This window comes from Elephas maximus, chromosome 20 (assembly GCF_024166365.1).
Source record: "Elephas maximus indicus isolate mEleMax1 chromosome 20, mEleMax1 primary haplotype, whole genome shotgun sequence".
NCBI lineage: Eukaryota > Metazoa > Chordata > Mammalia > Proboscidea > Elephantidae > Elephas > Elephas maximus.
The window spans coordinates 28,912,629-28,939,068 of record NC_064838.1 but is presented as its reverse complement, the minus strand read 5'-3'; the positions used below and the strand labels follow the sequence as shown (position 1 = coordinate 28,939,068).

Here is a 26,440-nt window from a genome sequence, read left to right as displayed (position 1 = left end):
CCTAGACGTATGAAATAACCTTAAAGACACATTTCATTTTAGATTGTTTTTTGTAGAAAATAAAGTTGTCAACTGACATCTTCAGTTGTAGTTACTTACAAGTGAACTCCCATGTGGTAGATATTCAACAATGTGTTAAATGTGTTAAAGTTGAACAAGTCTTCCAAATGAGAATCATTCATTCTCCCTACATAAGCAAGGATCCCACTGACTTCATACAAAGACAACTCCACATATTGTCTCATCTCACTGACCTGCTTGAGAATATTCTGTTCTCTCATCAGTTTTTGCCGCTCTCTGTTGGGCTTGGAGAAAACCACTTCAAGCACATCTTGACCAGAGTTAGTTCCACCGGTGACAAAGTAAACCAAGTCTTCCAGCAGCTTGGTTACAGACCTTTGGCAGGAATAAGCCATTAGAAATGGGAAGTGTCCAACGTCCAACAGGTTGAAAACTTCAACTTAAAGCCTTCAGGCCTGAGGAACCAGTTAAACAGGAGCAAACCCATTCCTTCCAGTTTCCTCAAAATTGGTCACAGAGGCCAATCACCAAAAAAGAGTAAAACATAGACACTTTATTATCAATAAAAGGATTATGGACTTTATAAAATACTGTCAATTTTTTTCTCAGAATAACCTTGGCTCCTGATAATGTAGTACCAGAGACAGAGATAGATCTTTACAACTTCAGAGGCTTTTTAAAACAGTCAATGCAAAGGTATCTCTTGAACAGCACAAATTGAAGCCACCCATAAATGCTAAGACCTGCTACTTTTACATATGGCTGTTCAGAGCTGGCATTCTTTCACTCTGCAAGGGATTTTAAAGATTCACAGTGGGTAAGGGCGACCATGTCCAGATTCGCCTAGGAAGCCCTTACCTTCTTTCGTTCTGGGTGATGGTGCCCTTCTCCAGCTTTCCAGCTATGGAGCCCAGCACCTTGCTGGCATCATTGGCAAAGTCTAGGTCCCGAACCTCAGCAGGAGAAACCGGAACTATGGCAAATGCTTCCTTATCCTCCTTCACAGGAGAGGTGCCAATCTGAAATTCAGGATGGTCTTTGTGGGACAGTCTCTCAGTCATATTTGATATTCGCAGGACATTGGGCAGTCCAAAAAGGTTGGAGCTATCTTGCAATTAAAATCAACTAGACATAGAAAGACATGTGGAGGGACGTACTCCAAATTGTTATTACCTCTGGAGAGTGGTGTGAGGAAGGGCAGCAGGAAAGGGGACGCTAGTATCATATATAGCTTTTCTACTTTTGTACTGCTTTAATTGTTACAAGGAACAAAGAAGACTCTTACAATTAAAAAAAAAATTGTATAAACATATACAGAAAAAGCCAATGTGGCAAAGTGACAATTACTGACTAACTGCAGAATATAAGGTAGACACTGTACCACTCTTTCAAATTTTCAATATACCTAAAAATGTTTATAAAAGAAGAAAAGAAAAAATTCCAATAATCCTCCCTGCCATCAAAAAAAAGCCATGTGAGAGTATAATTTCATTTTTTAAAAACAAAAATCCAGTGTGTACATATTTATATTCTACAAGCCTAGAGAAGGCAAGGAAGGAGAGATGGGTTGCAGACAGGGACAGTAAAGAGGTTGGGAGAACTTTCAAGAAATAAAAATGTATATTTAAATAGAGAAAAAAAGAAAAAATAAATATTGGGAAAAATCAACTGGATATTTGATATACTTCAAGGTACAAGCAAAACATTCCTCTAGCCAAAATCATCCTTCAGACAGAAATGAAATCCAGACAGTCCTTCAATGGTTAGGGCAGAAGTCATGGAATACAATAAAGGTTCTGGTTATTTCAAAAGCCCTGGGCTCGTCTGGCCCAGGTCCTTTGGAGAGAATTCTTTCATCGTATTCAAATTTGGCTATAACTGCCAAAGCAACAAACTTCACAGCTTCACACTCCCTGGCCTGTCCTCAATGGAGCCTTTCATTAGTGAACATGAGACCCGGGGTAGGCAGCCAAGTTCCTAACTTACTTTCAGCATCACGGGTTTTTCTTCCTCCTTGTCAATGGGGATATTTGTGCTGTGAACCCAGGTATTGGTACATAGGTGTCTGAGACGGACATAGGAGTTCCTAAAGGGGAGGAAAAGAAGCTTAAGGCAGGAATATTTATGGGTTTCTCTATAACCACCAGCCTAGAAAATATTTTATCAAAACAAAGATAGCCAAATGGTTTTTTACTCCATACACTGGACAATGTAAACTTAGGAGCAAATGGTATTGCTCTAAATTACATTCTGATGTATTTATAATAGAAAATCATTCAGAATGACTCTAATGTTATTGACATATTTTTAAATATAGGATCATGCCCTGAGGATGAATACCTTAGCACAAACTCAGCATGAGACACAGCAACAAGAAGCATTCACTGGCTGAATACTAGTACTTATCATGAGAGATAAGGCGATCATTAACAATTTCATATAAATCAATAACACAAAAAATGAAATTTCTGGAAGAAAATACGAGTAAATATTTTAATAATCTTGTGTTAGGGAAAGGCTTTTAAAGCATGTGACAAAATACAAGATCCCTAAATTTAAAAGTAAAAGATGGATAAATCTTTTTACATAGTTTAAAATTTTATATCTTCTGCACACACCACACACACAAACCAACTACATGATAACATTGTGCACAAAGTTGAAAGAATAATAACAACCTGGAAAAAGAAATGAGTAACACTTAGCACAAAAAGGTTATTAATCCACACATATAAAGAGCTCTCTGAAATCAATAAGAAAAACATGAATATCAGAATAGAAAATGGGAAAGGATATGAATCTGCAATTTAACAAAGAAATATAAATGATCAAAAAACATGGACGTACACACTTAGCCTCTTTAGGAAAAAATCCACACAAACTAAAGCCATATATCATTTTATAATCTCATGCTGTAGAGGGTCTACAAATTGATAAAATCCAATGTCAACAAGAGCTTAGAGAAATTAGGTCTCCTGTGCACTGTTGTTGAGAGTGTAAACAGGAAAAACTCTGGGAGTTTGGCACTTTGCAGAATGTGAATAATGTACCTATCCTTTTATCTAGCAATCCCATTTTTACATTTTTTCCTTAAAAGATGATAGCACATGTACAAAATAAGGCACAAAGATGTTCAACAAATCAAATTTATAAATTGAAAAAATTTAAATAATCTAATGTCCTAAAAAGAGCTCAGTTGCTAACAAAAACGCCTGCAGTTTGAATATACCATCCGCTCCTTAGAAACCCCATGGAACAGTTCTACTCTGTCCTATAGGGATGCTATGAGTTGGAATTAACCCGATGGCAACATTTTTGGGGTTTTTTTGGTTAATGTCCCAATAAAGGACTAGTTTCTTAAATTATAATATATACATTAGAATATTACACAGCTATTTAAAATGATAATTTTATATTAATTTATTTGGAAATATGTCTAAAACATGTTGTTCGGTGGAAAAAAAAGCTTAAAAATAGCTTATGATCTCATTTACGATAAACCTGTCTGAAACAACATAAACCAAAACATTAACAGTAGTTATCTCTGCATGGTTAGATTTTATGTGATGTTTTTAGTTGCTTCTTTGTTCTCTACCAGGTTTTAAAATGTGTTTTTGTTGTTGCTGCTACTATTGTTTCTTTTTACAGTGAGCATGTATCTTTTTTACAATGTTTTCTAATTTTGTTTTTCTTTTAAAGGACTAGTAAAAATAATTACATAATTCTTACATTTAAAGCAATCTACCATTTCATTAGGAGCCCTGGTGGCACAATGGTTAAGCACTTGGTTGCTAACCAAAGGTTGGTGGTTTGAACCTACCAGCCACTCTGTGGGAGAAACACGTGGCAGTCTGCTTCCATAAAGAAGAACCCTATGGGACAGTTCTACCCTGTCCTATATGGTCGCTATGAGTCAGAAATCAACTCGAGGGCAATGGTTTTGGTCTTTTTGTTGTTAGTGTTTTACCAGCTCATTAACGAGACAAGATAAATGCATGCAAGTAATAAGACATGCACATAAAAAGGCACGAAGTTGGGAGACAGTCAAGGTAAGTACTGTTAAGACTTTCAGAGGAAAAGATCAAGGAAACTCACAGCGTCACAAAAGCCTTCTGTTACGGAAACAACTTGAGTTGTAACTTTAAAAACTGATAGGACTGGGGAAGAAAGGGGAGCACAAAAGTCATTCTTGTTCAGAGGAATCCAGAATGGTGGCATACCACGTTCATAGGAAAGGCAGAGAAAAAGCGGGCCAAACAAGGCACATCTCTTCAGTGGACCATCTCCCTTCCTTCGTTATGAACTGACTAGACATTATAAGTAAGGTCAGGAGAGGGCAACCACAGTGATATTTACTTTCGGTTGCGTGAATACAAATTAAGCAACAGGAGCAAGACATCTGACAAAGAGATCTGCAATTTTTCTTCTGAGTAATTGGATTCATTTCCTTATTTTTGAAGTGTAATCAAAGCTTGGAGCATTGCATTTAATTGATGGATTGTATTCTATATCAAAGCTCAGTTAAGCTGCAAAGAGCATTCTCTCAATTCATCGGAAGTGCCATTCCCAATCGTTAACTGAGAAGTCACGATAGCAGGACAATTATGGAAGAGCTATGGAAGGGAATGCTCACTCAGTGTTCATTTAATGCCTCTCTACATATTCTGCAATTTTATTATCTTGTTTAATAGATCTAGAATCTGGCATTATCCCTTTCAAGCTGGCTTGAAGGATTCTTTTAACCAGTGACTATCACAAAAATTCCTTTACCAATCACATTTTCTGGATGCTCATAGATCTACATCCAGGTTTCTGATCTTCAAACTAGCAAAATTTGGTACAACTTTAAGGTGGAGGGACAGGAACATACTACTCCCAAGATTTTTTAGGACTTCACAGAATCAATGAATATGAGGTCCTTTTGCTTCTGGCTCTAAGGTTGGTGGCCAAGCAAGACTGGTTAAAAATTTAAAAAGCTAAGACCATATCTAAGACCATAACTGAGCACACTGGTGGAGCATACCAGGCTCTGTTTCCAGGGTGACCACAAGGCATCCCTTGCTCGTGAGTTCAGAATCTGCCTACCTGTGAACTACCAACCACAAAGAAAACTTGCCAATAAAGGAAACAGTAATGAATGGAAAAGATATAGAATCAGGAGCCTTCAACCAGGTGACCTAGAAGCTTAAGTTTCTTCCTCCTACCAGAATGAGGGGGATTTCCAACTCATTGTGGAATATGGCCAACTAGTACCTCATTCCTCCTTGGCCAAAGAAATGCCATGAAGTATCTTCTGGTGGAATAATGTGGTATTTTAAATCACATTGTTCTGTTCTCTTCTACCCCTAACAAACTAAAACATTTAGCATATAAATGCCATCCCCTTGCCTGCTGAGAACTTTAGAAAATGTCATTAAATATGTCCCAAACAGAAGGCACAACATACGGAAAATTATTTAAACTGAAATGCAGCTGAGTTCTATAAACCTGGACATATCTAGGTAATAGGCAAGCTGTCAATGAGAAAGGAAGCTTTTAAAAAGCAATTCATTCTGAGACCAGAAGAACTAGACGGTGCCCAGCTACCACTACCAAATGTTCTGACCAGGAGTTATTATGTGCATATATTATGCACTATATAGTAATTATGCGCTTAACCATTCGTACCACCCAGGGATTCTAATGATGGTATAGATTCCAAGAAACCTGGCCAGGCCACATATACCAGCCTTCACTCTGGAGATAAGCAGTTTGAAAATCATACCTTGGGACAAGACTATCACCTCCACGAAGCGTGGTGGGGTCGAGCTCAAAAATAGAGGAGATGTCATTTCCTTCGGGCACAGAGACGAGGGAGTACACCATCTTTTCCTGGGCATTCCGCAACCTACTTCGAGATGCATCCTGATCAGGGTCCACCTGGGGAGGAAAAGTTATCAAGTCAGGGGTAGTGTGTGTCAAATCCTTCACTCAGTAAAATCATTCCACAATCCACAGGAAAAGAGAAGAAACTATAGTGAATGTCAGCAGTCGGCAGGAAAAAGCACCACAGTCTCAGAGCAGTCATAAAAGGCGACAGTGGGCCACTGGAGCCATGAATATTTACACTCTACTGCCATGTGTTGCAATAAAAACATTTGCACAATTTGGAATCACCATAATAGGTTCCATGGAAAGAGTGCTGTAGGCGATAAAGAATTTAGTATAGCTACATCCATCTGCAGTAGTTGGGGGAGAGAAGAGGCACTTTGAGAAAACTTATCCTGTGGATTAAGTTATGGGTAGTTGTGTCAATCTACAGCAAGAATTGCTATGAGATAACATCATAGAGCTATTTCCCAGGAGAAAATAGATAAATTAAACAACCTGATGCCAAGTGTTTGTAAGCAGCAATTCCAGTGTGACCAAGAAAAATATTTCAGAAGTCAGGCTAGCCCTGAAAAGAAGGTCCATAATTAATCATGGAGGGATACCGATGACAGCTTGGGAAAAACGACCTCTCCAGGACATTAGGGATTTGGCTTAAACGCCGTAAGCCTCTGAGAGTGAAGGTTGATGAACAATGACGAAAGCTTTCATGAGAAACTAAAAACACTGTCATGGATTGAATTGTGTCCCCCAAAAATATGTGTCAACTTGGCTAGGCCATGATTCCCAGTATTGTGTGGCTGTCCTCCATGTTGTGATCTGATGTAATTATCCTCAATTTTGTGATTTCTTGTAAATCCTAACCTCTATGTGTTAATGAGTCAGGATCAGTGTGAGGTGTATCTTGAGCCATAGCCTTACAAGAGGGTGTGACTCAAGTCATACCCTTACTCAAGTCACACCTTTGCTTGAATCACACCTTTTGTCTTACAAGAGAAAAAAAGAGCAAGAAGCAAGCAGAGACCTCACTACCTACCACCAAGAAAGAAGAGCCGGGAGTGGAGCATGTCCTTTGGACCCAGGATCTCTGTGCTGAGAACCTCCTAGACCCAGGTGAAGATTGACGCCAAGACACATGGAGATCCCCAAGGAACGCCAGGCCCACAGATGTTGAAAGCAGACAAGGATCTTCCCCCAGAGCTGACAGAGGAAGAAAGTCTTCCCCTAGAGCTGACACCCTGAATTCAGACTTCTAGCCTACTAAACTGTGAGGAAATAAATTTCTGTTTGTAAGGCCACACACTTGTGGTATTTCTGTTACAGTAGCACTAGATAACTAAGAAAAACACATTCAAGAGAAGTATTTTCCAATGGCCCCAAAGCCCATCTGCTAAAGGAGATGGAAACAGAGTGCTCTGATGAGCGGCTGGTCCAGTAGACTTCACAAGGTCTCGCTCAGCCCTGTGACTCTACGTGGGATTACTCTGAGTGTTCAACATCCTTGCAAGATGACAACATTCACCTGCATATCCTGGGAAAACCACCTTTTCTTTCTCACTAACTTGCTTTCCTTAGTCTGAGGCACTGCCTCCTTCCCAAAAGAGGAGGGGAAAACGACTTCACCAGGAAAACGAAACAATCTGGATAAAGGAAATCAAAGCAAACAGGCAAAGGAGAGAGCATGAGAGAACCTAATTTCATGAGACCTGAAATCTATGAGTTCAGGCAGTAACTTGCTTTATCAGTTCTAACTTCTGTCTGTTAAAAAATATATATAAAATGGTCCTTTCAATACCCAAAACCTCTCTGCCTCCTCCACGCCCCCATCTCTCTCCTCTAATAACCTGTACATAAAACCAGTTGCCTTCAAGTCAATCTCATGGCCACCCCATATATGTTAGAGTAGAACTGTGGCTCATAGGGTTTTTGATGACTGATTTTTCAGAAGTAGATGGCCAGGCCTTTTGTCTGAGGCACCTTTGGGTGGACTCGAACCTCCAACCTTTGATTAGCTAACAGTCAAGTATATTTACCATTTATACCACACAGGGGTTCCGTAATAACTTGTAGCTCCATCTAATCAGACCCTAATTTAGTTATGGGTGACTGTGTTAAATCTACAGTGATAATTGCTAACAGACATCATACACCTACTTCCTAGGAGAAAATAAATTAAAAAACCTGATACCACCTATCTACAGGTAACTGAAGAGCGTCAAAACACCTCTACAACCTCAGTTCAGGAGAAAAAACTTTGATGAGAATTTGTTCTCTCCTAACCACTGTTCCCTTGCAAAGTGATCTACATACCACTTACAAAATAAACCCTGACCTGGTTATTGTTTGAGACACAGGGCTCGGCTGTAAGCTGGAAGTCATATTTCAGAGACCTACGGGAATTCTATAGCAAAACCAGAATTGGGTATTAAGTCTGCTGTGTGAGAAACAGCGGCCCCAATTCTTTCAGTGCACAGTCTGCATCTGCCACCTAGTGGACGGAAAGGCACATGTGCGAAAGGTCATCAAACAAGAGGGGCCTCAGCTAGCCCTTCATCCCCCTCTGGCTTCCAACAAGTGGCTAGGGGTTGCTGCTGAATTGAGAAGAGCAGTCACAATGAGGCTGACTGAGGTCGGGGTAGAATGTGAGAGCGATGGATCCCAAGGCTCAGGGAAACACACGGCCAATGTGCAGAGTGGAAGAAGCTTCCTCTCCTAAGTGTCCCCAACTCTAGCTTTTCTGTGGATGTTTCCAAGCCTAGAAGAGGGTGAAGGCTGCAGAATCTTCCCAATATGACAGCGTCCCCACAAAGGCTGAGTCTGCACTGCTGGACTCAGGGGTATGCCACCCTTCCCACACACCCCTCCTCTGCCTGTGGACCCCACACAAGCAACGCTTGGAGTAGCCAGAGCAGTGCAGTCTGATCTGCACCCCAGCCTGTCCACACAGCCACCACCCTGGCAGGGACGAGAGTGGAAAAGTAGAAAGGCCACTGAACCCTGAGAGACCCTAAGACACATAACAAGGTGAGACCCTCTCAACGTTTGCTTCCTCATCTGCCAAATGAAGATCACAAACCTGCCCCGACTCCATTCACAGGGCTGCTATGCATCCCATATGAACTAGTAAAGGCACTAAAAATGGTAATGATATTGAACAACTTACTAAAATGTCATGTAAGTGCTCACTATGTGCCAGGCATCTTAGTTGTATAACATCTTGCTTTGTCTTCACACTTATGGTCCCTTTCTACAGATGAGGGAATTGCGGCTCAGAGAAGGAAAGTAACTTGTCCAAGGCAATGCAGCTCATAAGTGGTGGGTTGGAGGTTTAAATTCAGGTCTATCTCACTGCCTGTTACAGACTGAATTGCATCCCCCAACAAAAAATGTGTGTCAAATTGGCTAGGCCATGATCCCCAGTGTTGTGCAGTTGTCTACCATTTTGTGGTCTGGTGTGATTATCCTAGTGTTGTAAATTCTAATCTCTATGATGTTAATGAGTCAGGTTTAGAGGCAGTTATGTTAATGAGGCAGGACACAATCTACAGGATTAGGTTCTATCTTGAGTCAATCTCTTTTGAGATATAGAAGAAAGAAGCAAGCCAAGAAGAGTGAGATCATACCACCCAGAAAGAAGCACTGGGAGCGGAGTACATCCTTTGGACCTGGGGCCCCTCTGCTAAGAAACTCACAGACCAGGGGAAGATGGAATGCAAGGAACTTCCCCCAGAACTGACGGACAGAGAAAGAATTCCAGGAGCAGGCACCCTGAATTCAGATTTCTAGTCTCCTAGACTGTGAGAGAATAAATTTGTTTGTTAAGGACATCCACTTGTAGTATTTCTGTTATAGCAGCACTAGATAAGTAAGACACTGCCGCACCTGCTTTTGATCACTAGGCTCTTCCCCCTGCATTAAAAATGCCAGTCTTCCCTCCCGCATAAACTGGCCAGGAGAGCAGCCCCCCTCCCCTCCCCGCAAGCCCAGGTTCACGAACATTGGCTCTTACTGAAGGCAACCACAGCTCTCCTTCGAAGAAGTCTCAAAAGAGAGATTTATCTGTGTTACATCAGGTGGCAGCACTAAGACCAATGGATCCAAGTGACATAAAGGCAGATCTTTCAAAATAAGGGTGGTGAGGATGGCTTAACGGCAAGAACCACCTCGTGAAAAGTAATTCCCCTGCCAGTCCAAGTGTTCAAACAACTACAACCACATGGGCACTCTTCAGAGGTGTTTTACAAAAGACTTCCTTAAAAAAATGGCAGAGGTTGTACTAGGTCAGGTATTCCAAACCATATGAATTGTGGAAGGTAAGCTTTCCAAATGGAATCCGGAAGTGAGGGTGAAAAGGAAGAGGAGAAGCATGAGCCTCAGGTGCTCCATCAAGGAGCAGGCTGAGAGGAATGTTTCCCCGAGCAAGTTCACGTGCTAACAGGAGGAAGCCCTCAGCTAGAACTTCTCCTAGTTTCTCTCAGAGCTAAACACTCTACCCAAGCTTAAAATTACGTTAACTTTTACTGTAGAATTCACAATACGTTCCAAAGATACTTCTATTTTGTATTATTTCCACCCTAACTCCTTTCATTATTGTGCCTATTCTAATGTGCTCTTAAAGTTTTAAAAGAATTTACTAAAAAAAGAAAGGCAAAAATAAGTCACCCTCAATACTACCAGCTCTATCCACCACTTAGATCATCGCGTGGACACACAATCTCAATAGAGCAGCAACTGCGTAGTGTTTTGTTTTATTTTTTAATTCCTAAAACAGACTCAAGCACTCCACAAGACAACCACTTTATTTATACCCACTCTTTCTCTGTAACACACCACTGACCCTCTTCAACCCATAATTGTGGACATCTGAACCCCAACAGCCAACATATCAGCATTATTCAGCCATCTCCATAGAAAGACTCATTTTGTGTTAAAATTCCAAATCACATCATACACTAAGACCTGTTTCTGACTTTCCAGTAAGTAAGGTTGGACGGTTAGACAACAGAGTGTCTAATCACGTGTCAGGTATGCTATGCCTCACAGGATACCTCCACAGCCTAAACGACATTCTCCACTGCACACACTCATTCCTTGAAAAATCTGGATGAGTCACTGTTGAAGTCAACAACAGTGGGACAATCGTTTGTAAAAGGCCAGCCTCTTCTACAGGGGCCATCACTGTCTCCAACCGGGTACCTTGAACTTCTCCACCTGAGAGGTGGGACATCTTGACTAAGCACAGAAAGCACATCATGACCAGCAGTCACTTGCAGCGATCAGGACACGGGATGCGACTGTCCCCAAGAGAGGCACAGAACAAGACCTTCCTTTAAAGCAGTGAGAGGTTTCTCCTTCCCCGGCACTCAGTGCCTATCGTGGCAGTTTCTTAAATGGGGTTCCAGGTCATGTGGCCTCACCCTGCAATGAAGACAAGAAGGGTCTTGCCCATACTTACTGAGGGCTGAAACTCCAGGCACTCTTCCTCAAAGTCAGGGTCTACCTGATGAAAAAGAATCATTAGGAAATTAAAACATCTGTTGCTTTCTCAAGGGTTCGGCCCCACTTACAGAAGGTTTCACGGCCTGCATACATCTTTGAACAGCTAAGAATGTGTCCCTTCCCTCTGTTCACAAAACCAGCATGCCACAACGACAACACGTCACACGAGTGAGCATAACACACACGGTACAATCTACTAGTTACCCAGCAGACGGCTCTCCCGTATAGACAGAAGGAACACAATGAATTGACTAGCAAAGCAGTAGTGAAAAGCCTGAGATAAATAAAAAAGATCAATATCCACTCATTGATATTCCTGTTTATTTTTAGTAAAAAAACAAGAAAAGTTTTAGGCCTCCAGCGAGAACCACTTTCTTCTCAGTATGGAACAGATAAGGCAACCACCATTCTTTGCCAAACCACGCCACCACCGGTTCCCACCACTGGTTAGCTGGGGCCATAATTCCCTATGGCTCCATTTTAATAGTTCAACTTAGACTTCTTGATCTTCAGGGCTTCGATATTTTAAAATAGTCAGGTCATACAAGTATCAGGTATCCCAGAGAGTTTGGCACGTTTAAATTCAACATTCCTCGGGTCAGTTGCAAAAGCAGTACTGACACCCACTCATCACCTTGAAAAGCTCTGAGAAGTATCATCAGACAACAGGAGGTGTCTTTTGATGTACGGCTAGAATCTGATATGAATATGCATCGTACATCTCTCAGCACATCAGAATAGAACTCAACATCTGTCACATGGTTGGAAGGCTCCTTAATTTAATACAGAAATTAAAAGGCATATTCCTTCTGTCCTTCAGCATTGAATCTGTCCTTACTTCAAGAACCCTTCACAGACATTTAAGGTAAAGTTAATTCCTTTGAGTTTGATACCCCTACACGAAAAAGATAATCCCCTGTCTATTCCGCTAATGCTCCAAAGAACCAGATTTCTCTATAAAGTTGTTTAATTATTCATGCATCCTAACCCTTCTGGTTTTATATACCATGTTCCTACTACTCGGTCATTTATGTTATGAGTGGGGCTGGCAGTTAAGATATGAGGAAAGCAGTAACAGAAAAATAATCTTAAGAACTCAGATCAGCATTATTTTCTAACTTACTCTTTCCCCACATCTTTTTCAGAAGCCCTGTCAGGTAACCAAACGTGTTAATCATTTTTGCCTCCTTTTCTCTATAAACCAGTTACTATCAAGATGATTCTGACTGAAGGTGACTCCACGTGAGTCAGAGTAGAACTGTGCTCCACAGGGTTTTCAATGGCTGATTTTTCTCAAGTAGATCACCAGGCCTTGCTTCCGAGGTGCCTCTGGGTGGACTTGAACTTCCAACTTTTCAGTTAGCAGCCAGGTGTGTTAACCACTCAGGCCACCCAGGGACTCCTTTTTGCTCTATAAGCAGGGAATTGAGGCAGAAGAAAACTGAAAAGCAGGAGGGGGAAAAACAATGTGATGAGTGTTGCCCCAAGTTTCTAGCTCTCTAACTGCTGCAGGTAAGTGAGGAAAGGGAAGTGAGTGCACCAGTCTTGGCAGAGAATAAACAGGGGCTGCTACTTACCTCTGCTGCTAAGTAATGGCCTGTAGCCAGATGCTTGAAACGGAAGAGGCTATTCCAATACCCAGCTCCACCTCGACAAGGGTCATGCTGAACAACCTGCAAGAGGAAGGGTGATCAACAGGAGTCAGAGAAATGTCAACACACACGAGAAGGACATTGAGTCTGAGATGTTGCGTAGAAGTCGTAATTCAAGAGTGATATTCACTAGCTGAAAAAAAAATCAATGCCTTCCAACAAGCCCTTTTTAAGTATCATATGCAATGTCGGAATTCAAACATACGGAAGTGTTCAATAATGTTTCTCCAACCAAGTAATAAAGTCTTCTAGTGAGGCAATGATAGTTCAGTGGGAGAATTCTTGTTTTCCATGAGGAAGACCTTGGGTTCCACTCCTGTCCAATGTACCTCATAACAGCCATCTTGTCAGTGGAGGCTTATGTGTTGCTATGATGCTAAACAAGTTTTGGTGGAGCTTTCAGACTAAGACTAGAAAGAAAGGCCTGGCTACCTACTGAAAATCTGTCAGTGAAAACCCTATGGATCACAATGGTCCATCCAATCCACAACTGATCATGAGGATGGCACAGAACCAGGCAGTTTCCTTCTGTTGTGCATGGGGCTGCCATGAGTCAGACACCAACTCAACAGCGGCTTGCAACAAGTTAACCTGAAATGATTGGACAAAAAATGTAAACAGTTTTCAGATCATTTGCCTTAATCATAACGAAGTAGAAGTTAAGAGTCTGAAAGACTCTGAACTTTATCCACAAAAAGGACCACCAAAAAAAAAAAAAAAGGAATTTCATGGAAACAAGGATAAACAATCAATACTTGAACTCATGTGCTGGAACAGATACACAGGCCTAAGTGCTGACACTTGAAACTTGCAGAGTCTGGGCCAATTTACCATAAAATAAATGTAACTTTAGCTCCTGGCCATGATGACAACTGGCACTGGAAATCAGTGCTATAAACAATTAGAAATTGCACAAAATAAATGAAACTGCCATAGACAATTAAAAAATTGGTTAAGATATACAGAACAGCTGTGTTCAGACACTGGACAACAGACAGGGCACAACTGCAGACAATAGACAGGGCACAACTGCAATCTCTAGAGAAGGGGGTGGGGAAGCCCTGTGATTGCTCTGCCTTTCTACTTAGAGACCCTCTCTGGACAGGAGCAAGGAAGGGAGGATCCAAGCAGAGGACACCAGTCTACTGAATTGAGGAGATAATTCAGAGTTTATGGAGACAAAGGTGGCTAGAATTTGTGGGACAGAATATTGAAGATTATGTATGGAGTTATACAAAAAAGAGTTCCAGAAATCTTCACAGGGGCTTCCTTGTGTCTTTGGCTGAACATCAAGCTGCACGCATGTAAGGTAAGACTCCACAGGCCAGATAAAGAACACTACAGGGAAGCTGGGAGGCATTCTGATTCTGACAAGCCAAAGTGGAGAGATCTGCTGAACACCTGGTGCATTCAGTAGAGATGTCAAAAGGGTCACACCTTATAGTAGGGCTAAATCGCCTTAATACAAGGGCTATGTTACATCTGACCTACTAAAGCTTGAAAATAAGCCTCCAAAAAATCAAATACATTCACAAGTAACTTCACTGCCTGACAAAACCAAGGGCACTATTCTTCAAAGGAAGGTAACAGAATCCAGACACTCAACAAAATAACATCACAATGTTCAGTATAAAGAATCATGAAAATGTGACCTATAACTAGCCTCTATGATCTGTCACACAATATCAAATGATATAGCATGTCTGTGTGGGTTGGGGGAAGGAAGAAACAGAAAAAATATTTGAGAAATAATGACCAAAACTTTCCCGTTTTGATAACATACCCACAGATTCAAGAAACTTAATGAACAAGTAGGGTAGGTGTGTGTGTGTGTGTGTGTGTGTGTGTGTGTGTGTGCACGCATGTGTCAAATGCACGCATAAACACACACACATTAACACTTATCATAATCAGATTAATAAAAACCAAAAATAATCTTAAAAGTAGCCAGGGGGTGGGAGAAGATATTATATACAGCGAACAAAGCTAGAAAAATCACTGAATTCACATCAGAAACAAAGCAAGCCAAAAGAAAACGGGTCAACATCTTTAAAGTATGGAAGGAAAAACTCCCTACTTAGAATTCTATATCCAAGAAAAATATCCTTAAAAAATGAAAGCCATGTGGAAAAATCAGAACCTTCAAACATATATAACGATGGTTTGGAAAATAATATGGCAGTTCCTCAAAAGGTTAAACATAAAGTTACCATATTACCCAGCAATCCCACTCTCAGAAATGGGACACAAATGTTCATAGCAGCATTATACACAATATCCAAGAAGTAGAAATAACCCAAATATCCATCAACTGATAAATGGATAAATAAAAAATGATATCTCTATATACTGGAATATCATTAAGCCATAAAAAAAAATTAAGTACTGATACATGCGACTATATGGATGAACCTTGAAAACATTATGCTAAATGAAGGAAGCTAGTCACCACATACTGATTTCGTTTATAGTAAATGTCCAGAATAGGCAAATTCATAGATAGAAAGTAGATTAGTGGTTGCCTAAGGATGGGGGTGTGGGGCAAGGTTTGGCAGAAAACAGGAAGTGAATGCTAACGGGTATGGGCTTTCTTTCTGTGCTGATGAAATATTCTAAAGTCGGCTGGGTTGATGATTGCACAACTCTACAAATAAACTAAAAACCAATGAATTACACACTTTAACTGGCTAAATGGTATGGTATGTGTCAGGTGGGATCAGTCCCTGGAGAAGAACATCATGCTTGGCAGAGTACAGGGTCAGCGGAAAAGAGGAAGGCCCTCAACGAGGTGAACTGACACAGTGGCTGCAACAATGAGCTCAAGCATAACGACGATTGTAAGGATGGCTCAGGACCGGGCAGCGTTTCATTCTGTTGTGCATAGGGTCGCTATGAGTCAGAACTGACTCAACGGCACCTAACAACAACAACAATGTGACTTCTATCTCAGTAAAGTTATTCTTAAAAAGAGGGAAAAAAAAAAAAAGGTTAAAAAATGAAGGTAAAAAAGAGCTGAAAGAATTTGTCACTGGCGGACCTATAGTACAAGAAATGACAGGGAAGTTCTTTTGGCTGAAAGAAAATGATACCAGATGCAAACATGGATCTACACAAAGAAATGAAGAACTGAAAATGGTAACTGTGTGGGTAAATGTAAAAGCCACCACCCACTGTCAGTTTGCCACAATGTGGTGGCTTGTGTGTGGCTGTGATGCTGGAAGCTGGGCCACAGATATTTCAAATACCAGCAGGGTCACCCATGGTAGACAGGTCTCAGCATTGAGTTGATTCCGACTCATAGCGACCCTATAGGTTTCCAAGGAGCAGCTGGTAGATCCGAATTGCCGACCTTTTGGTTAGCAAGCTAAGCTCCTAACCACTGTGCCACCGGGGCTCTGCTGGAAGACGAGCCCCTGGATATATGGCCCTTCAGAGTTCTATTTGATTTCTCATGTCTCTCGTTATATTCCCCATCAAACTGGGCTACTGAGTTTTATCCCAAGTCTACCTCACCTTTCCAATCCCATGATCCTACAAGCCATGATCTTACATGAAGTGACCTACTCCATCCATTTCTTCCTTCTGAAATAGAGATCATCCTGCAAGTATCAGCTCAGATGCTGCCTCCTTCAGGAAGTCTTCCTTAATCCCTGGCCCAACCAGAAGTTCTCCTTCCCTCTCCTAAACCTCCAGAGCACATGGAAGGTGCCTCTTATCACCTTCATCACCTTGCTATATATGCCAGTCATCTGGGTACTTATCTTTCCTTCTCAACCCTCACCAATACTACTAGACCATTCGACCCTTAAAGGCTGAAAATGTGTGATTCACCCATTTTCATGTTGTATCATAACTCAGTAAATAACGTTGTGATAGATAAATGAGTAAGGGGCAAAAAACGGAAGGAAGAGTGGTTAGACACTACAGAAGAAGTATTTTCCAATTTCAGCTTTGAATTTCCTTCCAAAGTAGATGTCATTTTCCACCACAAGAATCATTCAGTATCCTTCTGATACACTGTGATGTACTCATTTCTCTGGAACCCCTGGGTGATGCAAACAGTTAATGCTCTCAGCTGCTAACTGAAAGGTTGGAAGCTCAAGTCTACCCAGATGTGCCTCGAAAGAAAGGTCTGGCCAGCCACTTCAGAAAAATCAGCCGCTGAAAACCCTGTGGAGCATAGTTCTACTCTGACACACATGGGGTTGCCATGAGTTAGAATCAACTCAACATCAACTGGCTGGTACTTATTTCTCTAAGTCATCTCAACACATTCTTGGAGCAAGGTGGTGCCTGGATGTGATTTTTTCCTATAAACTCACGAGTCTTTCCTTCCCGTCTCTCCTTCCCTCTTCCTTACCTCCACCTCCCACAGGGCTTTAGAACTAGTGGCAGATGTGGCTGACTGCCGGCCAGTGGTCCTCAGGAAAACATGCTGCTTCTTCCTGTGCTCATCACAGGTGAGAAACTTCTCCTGCTCAGCATGGAACAACCTCACCACGTCACCCTAAAAGTCAGCATAAGGAGGAAGTCAGAAAAATAAATTTATAAAGACAGCTAACCTGAGCCTCAAGAAGAGCCAAGTACTGCCAGCCCATAAAGTACTAAACTTACCCCCTTTAATATGTCATCTTTGTTATCACTCCATTTCATGAAAAGGACTATTTTCCAGCTTGTATTGCAGTTGACGGAATTGACCTGGAAAACACATTAGAGTTATTTGCTTATGTAGATGACCACATTCACAACAACTGTGTCATCCAGCCCAAAAAGTCCTCATTACAGGCCAGGAAGCAAGGTCATGCTTCAGCCAAAAAACCCTAAAGGCTGCCACCAATAAGGTCATAGGACCTGCAAATTTAATAGGCCTGTTAAAAGCATTTGGTAATAAATGGTTCATTTGTACCAACCACTTGTATGCTCCAACTATGATTAAAGGAACCAAGCTTCCTGCCCTTCTGGAAGTGATATTTTCCTTTCCCTCAAAGTTTCTTGTTCTGTAGCCAGAAAGTAAAGGCCTAATGAAAACAAGTGCTTATAAAATGGGATGAATCACAAAAGCAAAGAATGAGTCCAGCGTATATATTCCAAAATGTTAGTAATAATCACTAACAGCAGCAGTCACTGTTTGTGCACTAAGTATATGCCAGAAACTGGGCTAAGCGCTAACATTCACAATCTCATTTAACCCTCAGCAACATCCTAAAAAACAGGTATGACCATCACCCCCATTTTAGAGACAGGGAAACTGAGGCCCACAGAGAATGAGTAACTACAGTCACAGGGCAAGGAAACGGCAGAGTTGGGATTTGAACCCACATCTGTCTAACTCCAGAGCTTATGTTCTTAACCATGAGTCAAAGATTTATGTCACAAACAAGTTAATGTCGTTGTGTCCTGTAAGTACCAATTTAGAGGCTAAGTAGATGTACTTCCACAAGCAAGACATCACTCTGGCAGAGCTGCTGATAGCACATTTTGTTAGGAATTAGAAAAAGCCACCCTGTCCAGGCAGACAAACAAGAATAAAGTGTCCCTCTGGCCAGAAAAATGTGGTAAAAGGGGCCCTCTCTGACTAAACAAGTTAGAAAATACTCCCCCAGCAGACACAGGACTTAGCAAACTAAGAACTGGGGTGAATATCAGCCCTCAACCACCACTCATTGCATAGTCTTGCATAACCTAACATGGAAGCCCTGACTCTGGGCCTCAGTTTCCTCACCTGCAGAATGGGCACACTGCTTCAAGTAAATGCTGGCCTCAGGCACGCCTCTCCTACAGCAAACCCCACCCACTTCCATGACTTGAGTTTTCTTACCTCATTGCACCCCGGGTTATCCACCAGCTGATGGCTGCTGGCATGTAGAGGCTGGCCAGCATTGACGGGGTTCAGAACAACCTTGTCACCTATCACCACCTAGAAAGGAGCAATACAGCTTTTCATAAAACAGACCAGAAGGACTACAAACTGATGACAGAACAGCCTGGGGGAGAAGCCACAAGACCTTGAACTGAAGAAGGCCCACGCCCTGGCAAATAAAAGAATGCACATCTTTAAAGGCCTGTCTACATGCGGGGGTAGGAGATGGATGATGCTTACAAGGCCAAGGGTGAATTTTGGTTCCAGAGTTATCATTGATTATACACAGATGTTTTCAACATGAGTCTAGAGCAGTAAGAAAAAGATCTTATCTTCATTAAATTCAGTGAAGGCACTTGTATCAATAAGCTTTAACCTAATTTTAAGAGTAAAAAAAGTAGAAGCAGGATATTGCCTGAGGTAAATCTTTATCTTTGGAAGAATAAATCCATTAATTTTATATTTCTAAAGAAACAATTTTCATACTTTTTGACTACAACTCACATAAACAAATACATTTTCCATTATGACTCAGTACACACACACACACACACACACACACACATATACACACATACTATATGGATACATATAACCGAAACAAAAGTTACAACAACAACAAAAAAACTTATCCTCACTATGTATAATACAGCCTGATACTTCCTATTCTATTTCATTTTTTAAAAAATGATAGTTACAAGCCACTAAATTGATTTCAAGGCCCACTTATAGGTCAAGACCTGAAGTTTAAAAAATGCTATTCTAAAAGGATCAAGGATCAAGTCCATTTTATCTTCTTAACTACAGGCAGATCCTATAAGTCATAGCTAAGCAGGTTAGTTTAAAGATAGGAAAGCAAAGGACTTGCTGAAGAGAAAAGTCAGAACAAGTATCATGTGTTTTTTTTTTTTTTTTTAATGGTGTGAAAGGAAAGGGAGTGGGAAAGATGGCTTCCTAACATATAAAACCCACCTATTTTCAGTGCCAACATTTGGGGGAGCATATGGTGGCGTAGTGGTTAGGTGCTACAGCTGTTAACCAAAAGGTCAGCAGTTCAAATCCACCAGGCTCTCCTTGGAAATTCTATGGGGCAGTTCTACTCTGTCTTACAGGGTCACTGTGAGTTGGAATTGACCCGACTGCAATGGGTTTGGTTTTGGGTTTTATACAGCTAAATTTTCTCAAACTCCATATGAATATAACTTAAAGACCTCAACAAATAAACCTAAGCTTGATTGGACTTTTACTGGACTTTTCCTTTTAAGGATCAATGTTTATGGGCTATATGAAGAAGAACAGGGTATCAGGATTGGAGGAAGACGCATTAACAACCTGCGTTATACAGATGGCACAACCTTGCTTGCTGAAATTGAAGAGGACCTGAAGCACTTACTAATGAAGATCAAAGACCACAGCCTTCAGTGTGGATTGCACCTCAACATAAAGAAAACAAAAATCCTCACAACTGGACCAATGAGCAACATCATGATAAACAGAGAAAAGACTGAAGTTGTCAAGGATTTCATTTTACTTGGATCCACAATCAACAGCCATGGAAGCAGCAGTCAAGAAATAAAAGACACATTGCATTGGGCAAATCTGCTGCAACAGGCCTCTTCAAAGTATTGAAGAGCAAAGACGTCACCGTGAAGACTAAGGTAAGCCTGACCCCCCCCCCCAAAAAAAACAAGCCGTGGTATTTTCAATCACATCATATGCATGTGAAAGCTGGACAATGAAAAAGGAAGATCGAAGAAGAATTGATGCCTTTGAATTGTGGTGTTGGTGAAGAATATTGAATATACCATGGACTGCCAGAAGAACGAACAACTCTGTCTTGGAAGAAGTACAACCAGAATGCTCCTTAGAAGCAAGGATGGCAAGACTGCGTCTTACATACTTTGGACATGTTGTCAGGAGGGATCAGTCCCTGGAGAAGGACATTATGCTTGGCAAAGTACGGGGTCAGTGGAAAAGAGGAAGACTCTCAAGGGGGTGGATTGACACAGTGGCTGCAACAACAGGGTCAAGCATAACAACAATTGTAAGGATGGCGCAGGAACGGGCAGTGTTTCGTTCTGTTGTGCGGAGGGTCACTATGAGTCGAAGCCTACTCGACGGCACCTAACAACAACAACAATTTATGGTACACCAACTGTGAGGTAATGGTCCAGTACTAGATGCTTCTGGTATACTAGATAACACACACACACACACACATACACAAACACCCAAACTAACACATATCCAGATTGCCTAATGCTTATAAACTTAAGTGACAATACTGAAAAATGGCAAAAGCCAGTCTAAATTAAGTCTAGTTGAATATTTTGAGAAGATTTCATCCTCTTAAAGGCACGTATCTTTTTAGTAAAAAGAAACTATTTCAGAATCTTAACAAGGTGAGAAATGTAGCTTATAGCATTTCAATATATTCACTGTCAAGTATATGCCCACGTAATGGCTTACTAATTGAGCTAACAAACATCAGAATTGTTCTAAGTCAGACTCAAAGGGAATTCCGTGGCTTTGACTCCTCGGGTGAGGGACCAGCTGCAGCAACTGGAATAGGCTGGAGAACCTACCTACAAGCTCATCAACAAAAAAACCAGTGAGGATAATTCTAAGATCCACTCTTCTCTTCTATTTCCTTTACTAACTATGGGTTCATGGGTTATTTCCAAAACAGAAAGGCATTTCTATTCCATTAATGGATCGAGACTGACAGGGATGTCCCCTGGAACATTAATACATGATAGATGTTTTTGTGGTAAAGTAACTGAGGTAATGGGTTGTTCATAGGTTTTTGTTCAGAAGTCCAGGAACAACACAGCTTCTGTATTTAGGTCACACTTCTCTCCAATTTTCCTTGTTTCCCCAAACACTAGTTTCCATAGTGATTCCCTTCTCTTCATACAGGACAAGCCTCTGATTCCAACTTGAAAACTCTCCTAGTTGACTCTGATATACAGTGATGGTTGGAGGCATGGCCTGAAGTTTGCACTTACACTGTCTCCAATGGATCGCAGCTTGTAGAACGGCTGAATATAAAACCAGGACCCTTCATTTCCAGCCTCGTCCAACGTCACTCTCATGGCGTTCTTCTCCAGCAGTGCCGGAAGCCTCTTGTTCACAGTTAGATATTTATTGCTTTTCAAATGCAGGAGCTAAAAACCCACAAAGAATATACGGTGTGTGTTGGTGAGTTTCTGAATTCTCTACCAATGTTCTCTCAGTCCCATAAAATATGCATCAAACATTCCTCCGATCCCTGGGCTGTTTATGAAGTTAGAGACTCAGAAAGTGCCTAAGGCTGGGAATAATTAGGAAAGAAAGAAGAGCACAGGCAGGGGAAAGAGAAGGCAGAGTAGAAAAGAAAATATTTTCTTTTTTCCCCAACATAGCCTTGGAAAAGGCTGATGTTGGAACAGCTTAAAACAGGTCATGGTCATCTGCTGGGGAGGACGGTACCTAACTCTGTGTAAAGGGCTAAGGAACTGCAGTCCAAGTGATCCTTGACACACAGACAGATTGAAGGAAGGGCACTTTTAAGGACATGAAACAGTTTGATTTACAAGGTGGTCCCATTATAGGACTGCCATTTCATTGGGAAGAACATGGCTGCCATAGATCTTCACCTTGAATTTCCAAGCACTTCATTCTTGATTCTTGGGTAATGGTCATGTACAAAGGGGATGGGAAGACTGGAGATCTAGATGAGGAACAACTTGTCTGATAGCAGGTCTAGACCAGGGAGAGTTGGCCAAGTCTTCCCGACTCAATAGGTTACAAGAGAAGATGGAAGAAAATATGAAAAACTGCCCAATCCCTGGAGAAACAGTAAAGGCAGCATAGGTCTCTAGTGCCAAAGGCCAATATCCCTCTTTTTATTGTTAACAGATATGCTAGAACAATCTTAGGTGGTCCATAGTCTTCTGATTGGATTGTTGGAGGTGGAGGAGTATACTTTGATTTGTGAGCCCCTGACATCCCCTGGCCATGACAGACAAAGAGAAGGCAATGTCCTTCTAAGCCCCCAGTGTTCAACTGGGGACTGGGCCTGATCTGCTATGCATCTGTCCAGGTACTGGACCCAATCCACTATGCATCTGTCCAGGTATTGGACCAGACTTGGTTTGTAAACCAGCATTACCTACAGGTGGATCCCAAGATCCAGGTCCGTGGAAGTAATAATGATTTACATTAGTTAACATGTACTCAGAGCTTACTCTGTGATAGGCACCTCTCAACCATCCTAGAAAGCAGATACCATTATTCCCATTTTGCCAGCAAGTAAACTGAGGTATGGCAAAATTTCTTGCCCAAAATCTTACAGTCATTAAATTGTAAAACCTGAATTGGAATTCTCTTAAGAGGTTATATTCTTAACCCCTATGCCCCTCTTTCATTCTCAGTTCAAGACATATTCTCGAATTTAACTAAATCAAGGTGTCTTATACGCTGAGTTTCAGGGCACTGGCCTGGCCCATTAATAAAGCCGACACTGATATACTCCTGGCCCCTGTGTCCATTCTCAACTGGATAGAACTTGAAGGGGAGGGTGTGTGAGACTGGCATGACCTAACTTCAAAAGGATTTTGGGAGTTATTTTCACTATTCACAAAGGCTTAACATAAATGAGCCATTTAACCACAAAAGGTTGCTTTCACCAACTTGGTAATTCCAGTTTTCCCATGCTGCTGACTAGCATTGCTCTATAACCTAATATGAATAAAAATGGGAAGGAATTGCTTCACAATTAGTAAAGTTTACACAGTAAGCCAGATCTTTCAAAAAGGGAAAGAATGAAGCAAGACAACTAAATGAGTCTGATGCTCATAAATTGATAACTACTATCCTTTGTCTGGAAACCCTGGTGGCCTAGCAGTTAAGAGCTACGGCTGCTAACCAAAAGGTTGGCAGTTTGAATCCACCAGGCACCCCTTGGAAACTCTATGGGGCAGTTCTACTCTGTCCTATAGGGTCACTATGAGTTGGAATCGATTCAATGGCAACGGTAACGGGATATCCTTTGTTTGGAACCCTGGTGGCCTAGTGGCTAAGAGCTACAGCTGCTAACCAAAAGGTGGACAGTTCAAATCCACCAGGCGTTCCTTAGAAGCCCTATGGGGCAGTTCTACTCTGTCCTATCGGGTTGCTAAGACTCAGAATCAACTCGACGGTAGTGGGGTTTTTTTGTAAATCATCTGTATCCAGGTCAAAACGATCTGGTGACTGGGCAAATGGAGAGAGACCAAACTTGGTACTGGGCTTCCTCAAGTCCTATTTCTTCCCAGACTGGGACAGATCCAGGATGATCTGAGCAACGCCTGAGGAAGCAGTTTCCTGGATTTTGCTTTATCCCCATGTATATTTAAAGGCATAAGAGATAAGCAAGCGAAGCCCACAACCTGTGAGAAGACATGAGAAATATCATCAAATATTCTATCTGAAGGTACAAAATTGCCCTTATTAAGTCTGGAGAACAGTTCGTGAACAGGGAAAAGTTACACAGAAGCCAATTTTCACCAACTGGGAAGAACTTTGAAACAACACAAGCTGAACAGGCTCCTTTTCAGGTAGGAAGCTTCCCATTTAAAATACATGGACAGAGGCTAAACGATCAGTATCCGGGAGGAGAAGTGACTCCTGCACTGAGAGAGCCAACTAAAAAGCCTGAGACTCTATCACATGTAACAAGAAGAACTGGTCTCTGTGCAGTGTATCAGCTGTCTGCATGGTGTCCTACTCTGAAGGTATCCAAACCCTGTTTCACGTATGCGTTTTTTTCAGTTCCATTCCTTGTAATGTTTCAACTCCAGGAGTGAAGAGCCCCCATCACCCACCTGGATCACGTTGCCATACTGAATGACAGTCCCCAGCAATTTCCTGTTTTCTGTCTCGTTCTGCTTCTTTTCCAAGTCTGCAGCATGCTGTGTGTGGAAAGGAAGACTGGTCACACAGAGGAAACAATGGGTTCTATCTCTCTGCAGCAGTGCAAAACAAACGTCCCTCATTAGCAAATACTTACGAGAACCACAGAAATAAGCCAATAGCCTAACACACCCTGAGGCGAAGTGAGATGAGTAAGGGGTTTGGAAATCCAACCCACTCTGCCTTTGCTTTGCTGGCCTTTTCGGCTCTTTTAAGATGTATTTTTCCCTTTAAGGAATTCATAGAAATTTGCGTAGGGTAAGCCAAAGCAAAAGCATATGGGGGGGCGGGGTGGGGATTTGCATGGCCCTTTACCATCTGTCAAAGACCTTTTTATGGCTTTGGAGTAAAACCTGGATCCAAATTCTGGTTTGTGGTTTTAGGACCTTGAGTGTTATTTAACATCTGTGAGTCTCAGTTTCCTCTTCTGTAAAATGAGGATAAACCTACACCTCCCAGGAATCACGTAGCATAGACAGTGGGTCATTCAGGCACTCATAAAGTATTAGCTATTAGTGTTAGGTGTTAATTATAATTTATTTATTTTTCATAGTAGTTCTTTAAGGGGAGTATCATTATCCTAATTTTAAAGAAGAAGAAATAAATTCAGAGAGATTAAAAACTTTGGTTGACATCACATAGTTGGACGACAGGAACGAACGGGGTTTGTGATACTATTTCCTCTGCTTCTGTGTGCATTTGAAATTTTCCTCAATAATATGTTTCCTAAATATCACACATCTATTAAGTGGCAGAGATAATCCTCAAACCCACATTGGGAAACTAAATTCTTATAATTATAAATGACTTTGGTAGACAATACCACTCAAAATTCATCATGATGGGGATCATAGTGAAGCTGAAAAGAAGGTTCTAGAATGGTCTGCCAGGGCCACCATCCTCAACAGTCACTTTTCACTCCTTTACCTGTACAACTCTGAAAGTACTGTTATCATATTGCAACAACGCTAAAGGGAAACTAGTTTTATCCTGGGCAACAAGCAATCTGTTCTTCCAACTCTTATATCCAAACCTAGACAGGGTGAAACAGAAGTACAACAACAAGGATCAGAATCTAATCTGGTGGATGATAAAACCTTAATGACCAATCATATTCTTCGCAAGATTTCGAATGTTCTTTTCCTGGAGTTTCCCCCCTTGCAGTGTGGGCCTATCCTTGAGGCAAGATGTACCCCAAACCAATGGGTTAATGGTCCTCTTTCCCAGGTAATACGTCTGCATTTTTACAGTAAAGGGCCCTTGTGGGCTTGGTCTGGGCTCTACCACACACCCACTTTATTATCTTGGCCAGGTCACTTAATCTCACAAAGCTTCACTCACTATTCTCTTCCACAAAATGGGGATAGCATAAACCTTGCAGGTTGTTATCGATTAGAGACGACATATGCAGGCACAGTCAATCAGTTCAGGAAACTTTCCAACATTACTGTTACATACAAGTTCTAAAACTAAACAATGTTCTAATGATGAGGATTTCAAAAGGTGAACTAAGTTGGCCAGGTCAAGTATCTTTCAATTTCTTTCAAAAGTCAAAATGCTTCAGATTTCCACCTCTACCTAAAAGCACATGTAAGGGAAGATACAT

General features: G+C 41.4%; 1 protein-coding gene across 1 annotated transcript in view; it reads right to left on the bottom strand.

The window, feature by feature from the left end:
* Window positions 1-26,440, bottom strand: part of ITPR1 (inositol 1,4,5-trisphosphate receptor type 1) — a 382,998-nt gene that overhangs the window by 204,394 nt on the left and 152,164 nt on the right. Inside the window, exons 6-16 of the mRNA XM_049862511.1 lie at window positions 24,747-24,833; window positions 21,909-22,067; window positions 18,859-18,957; window positions 17,655-17,738; window positions 17,401-17,547; window positions 12,966-13,061; window positions 11,345-11,389; window positions 5,786-5,940; window positions 2,008-2,107; window positions 880-1,040; window positions 255-396 (exon numbers count right to left, since the gene is read on the bottom strand). Of these exons, the coding sequence (XP_049718468.1) occupies window positions 255-396; window positions 880-1,040; window positions 2,008-2,107; window positions 5,786-5,940; window positions 11,345-11,389; window positions 12,966-13,061; window positions 17,401-17,547; window positions 17,655-17,738; window positions 18,859-18,957; window positions 21,909-22,067; window positions 24,747-24,833 (1,275 nt within the window). The remainder of the gene's footprint in view (window positions 1-254; window positions 397-879; window positions 1,041-2,007; window positions 2,108-5,785; window positions 5,941-11,344; window positions 11,390-12,965; window positions 13,062-17,400; window positions 17,548-17,654; window positions 17,739-18,858; window positions 18,958-21,908; window positions 22,068-24,746; window positions 24,834-26,440) is intronic.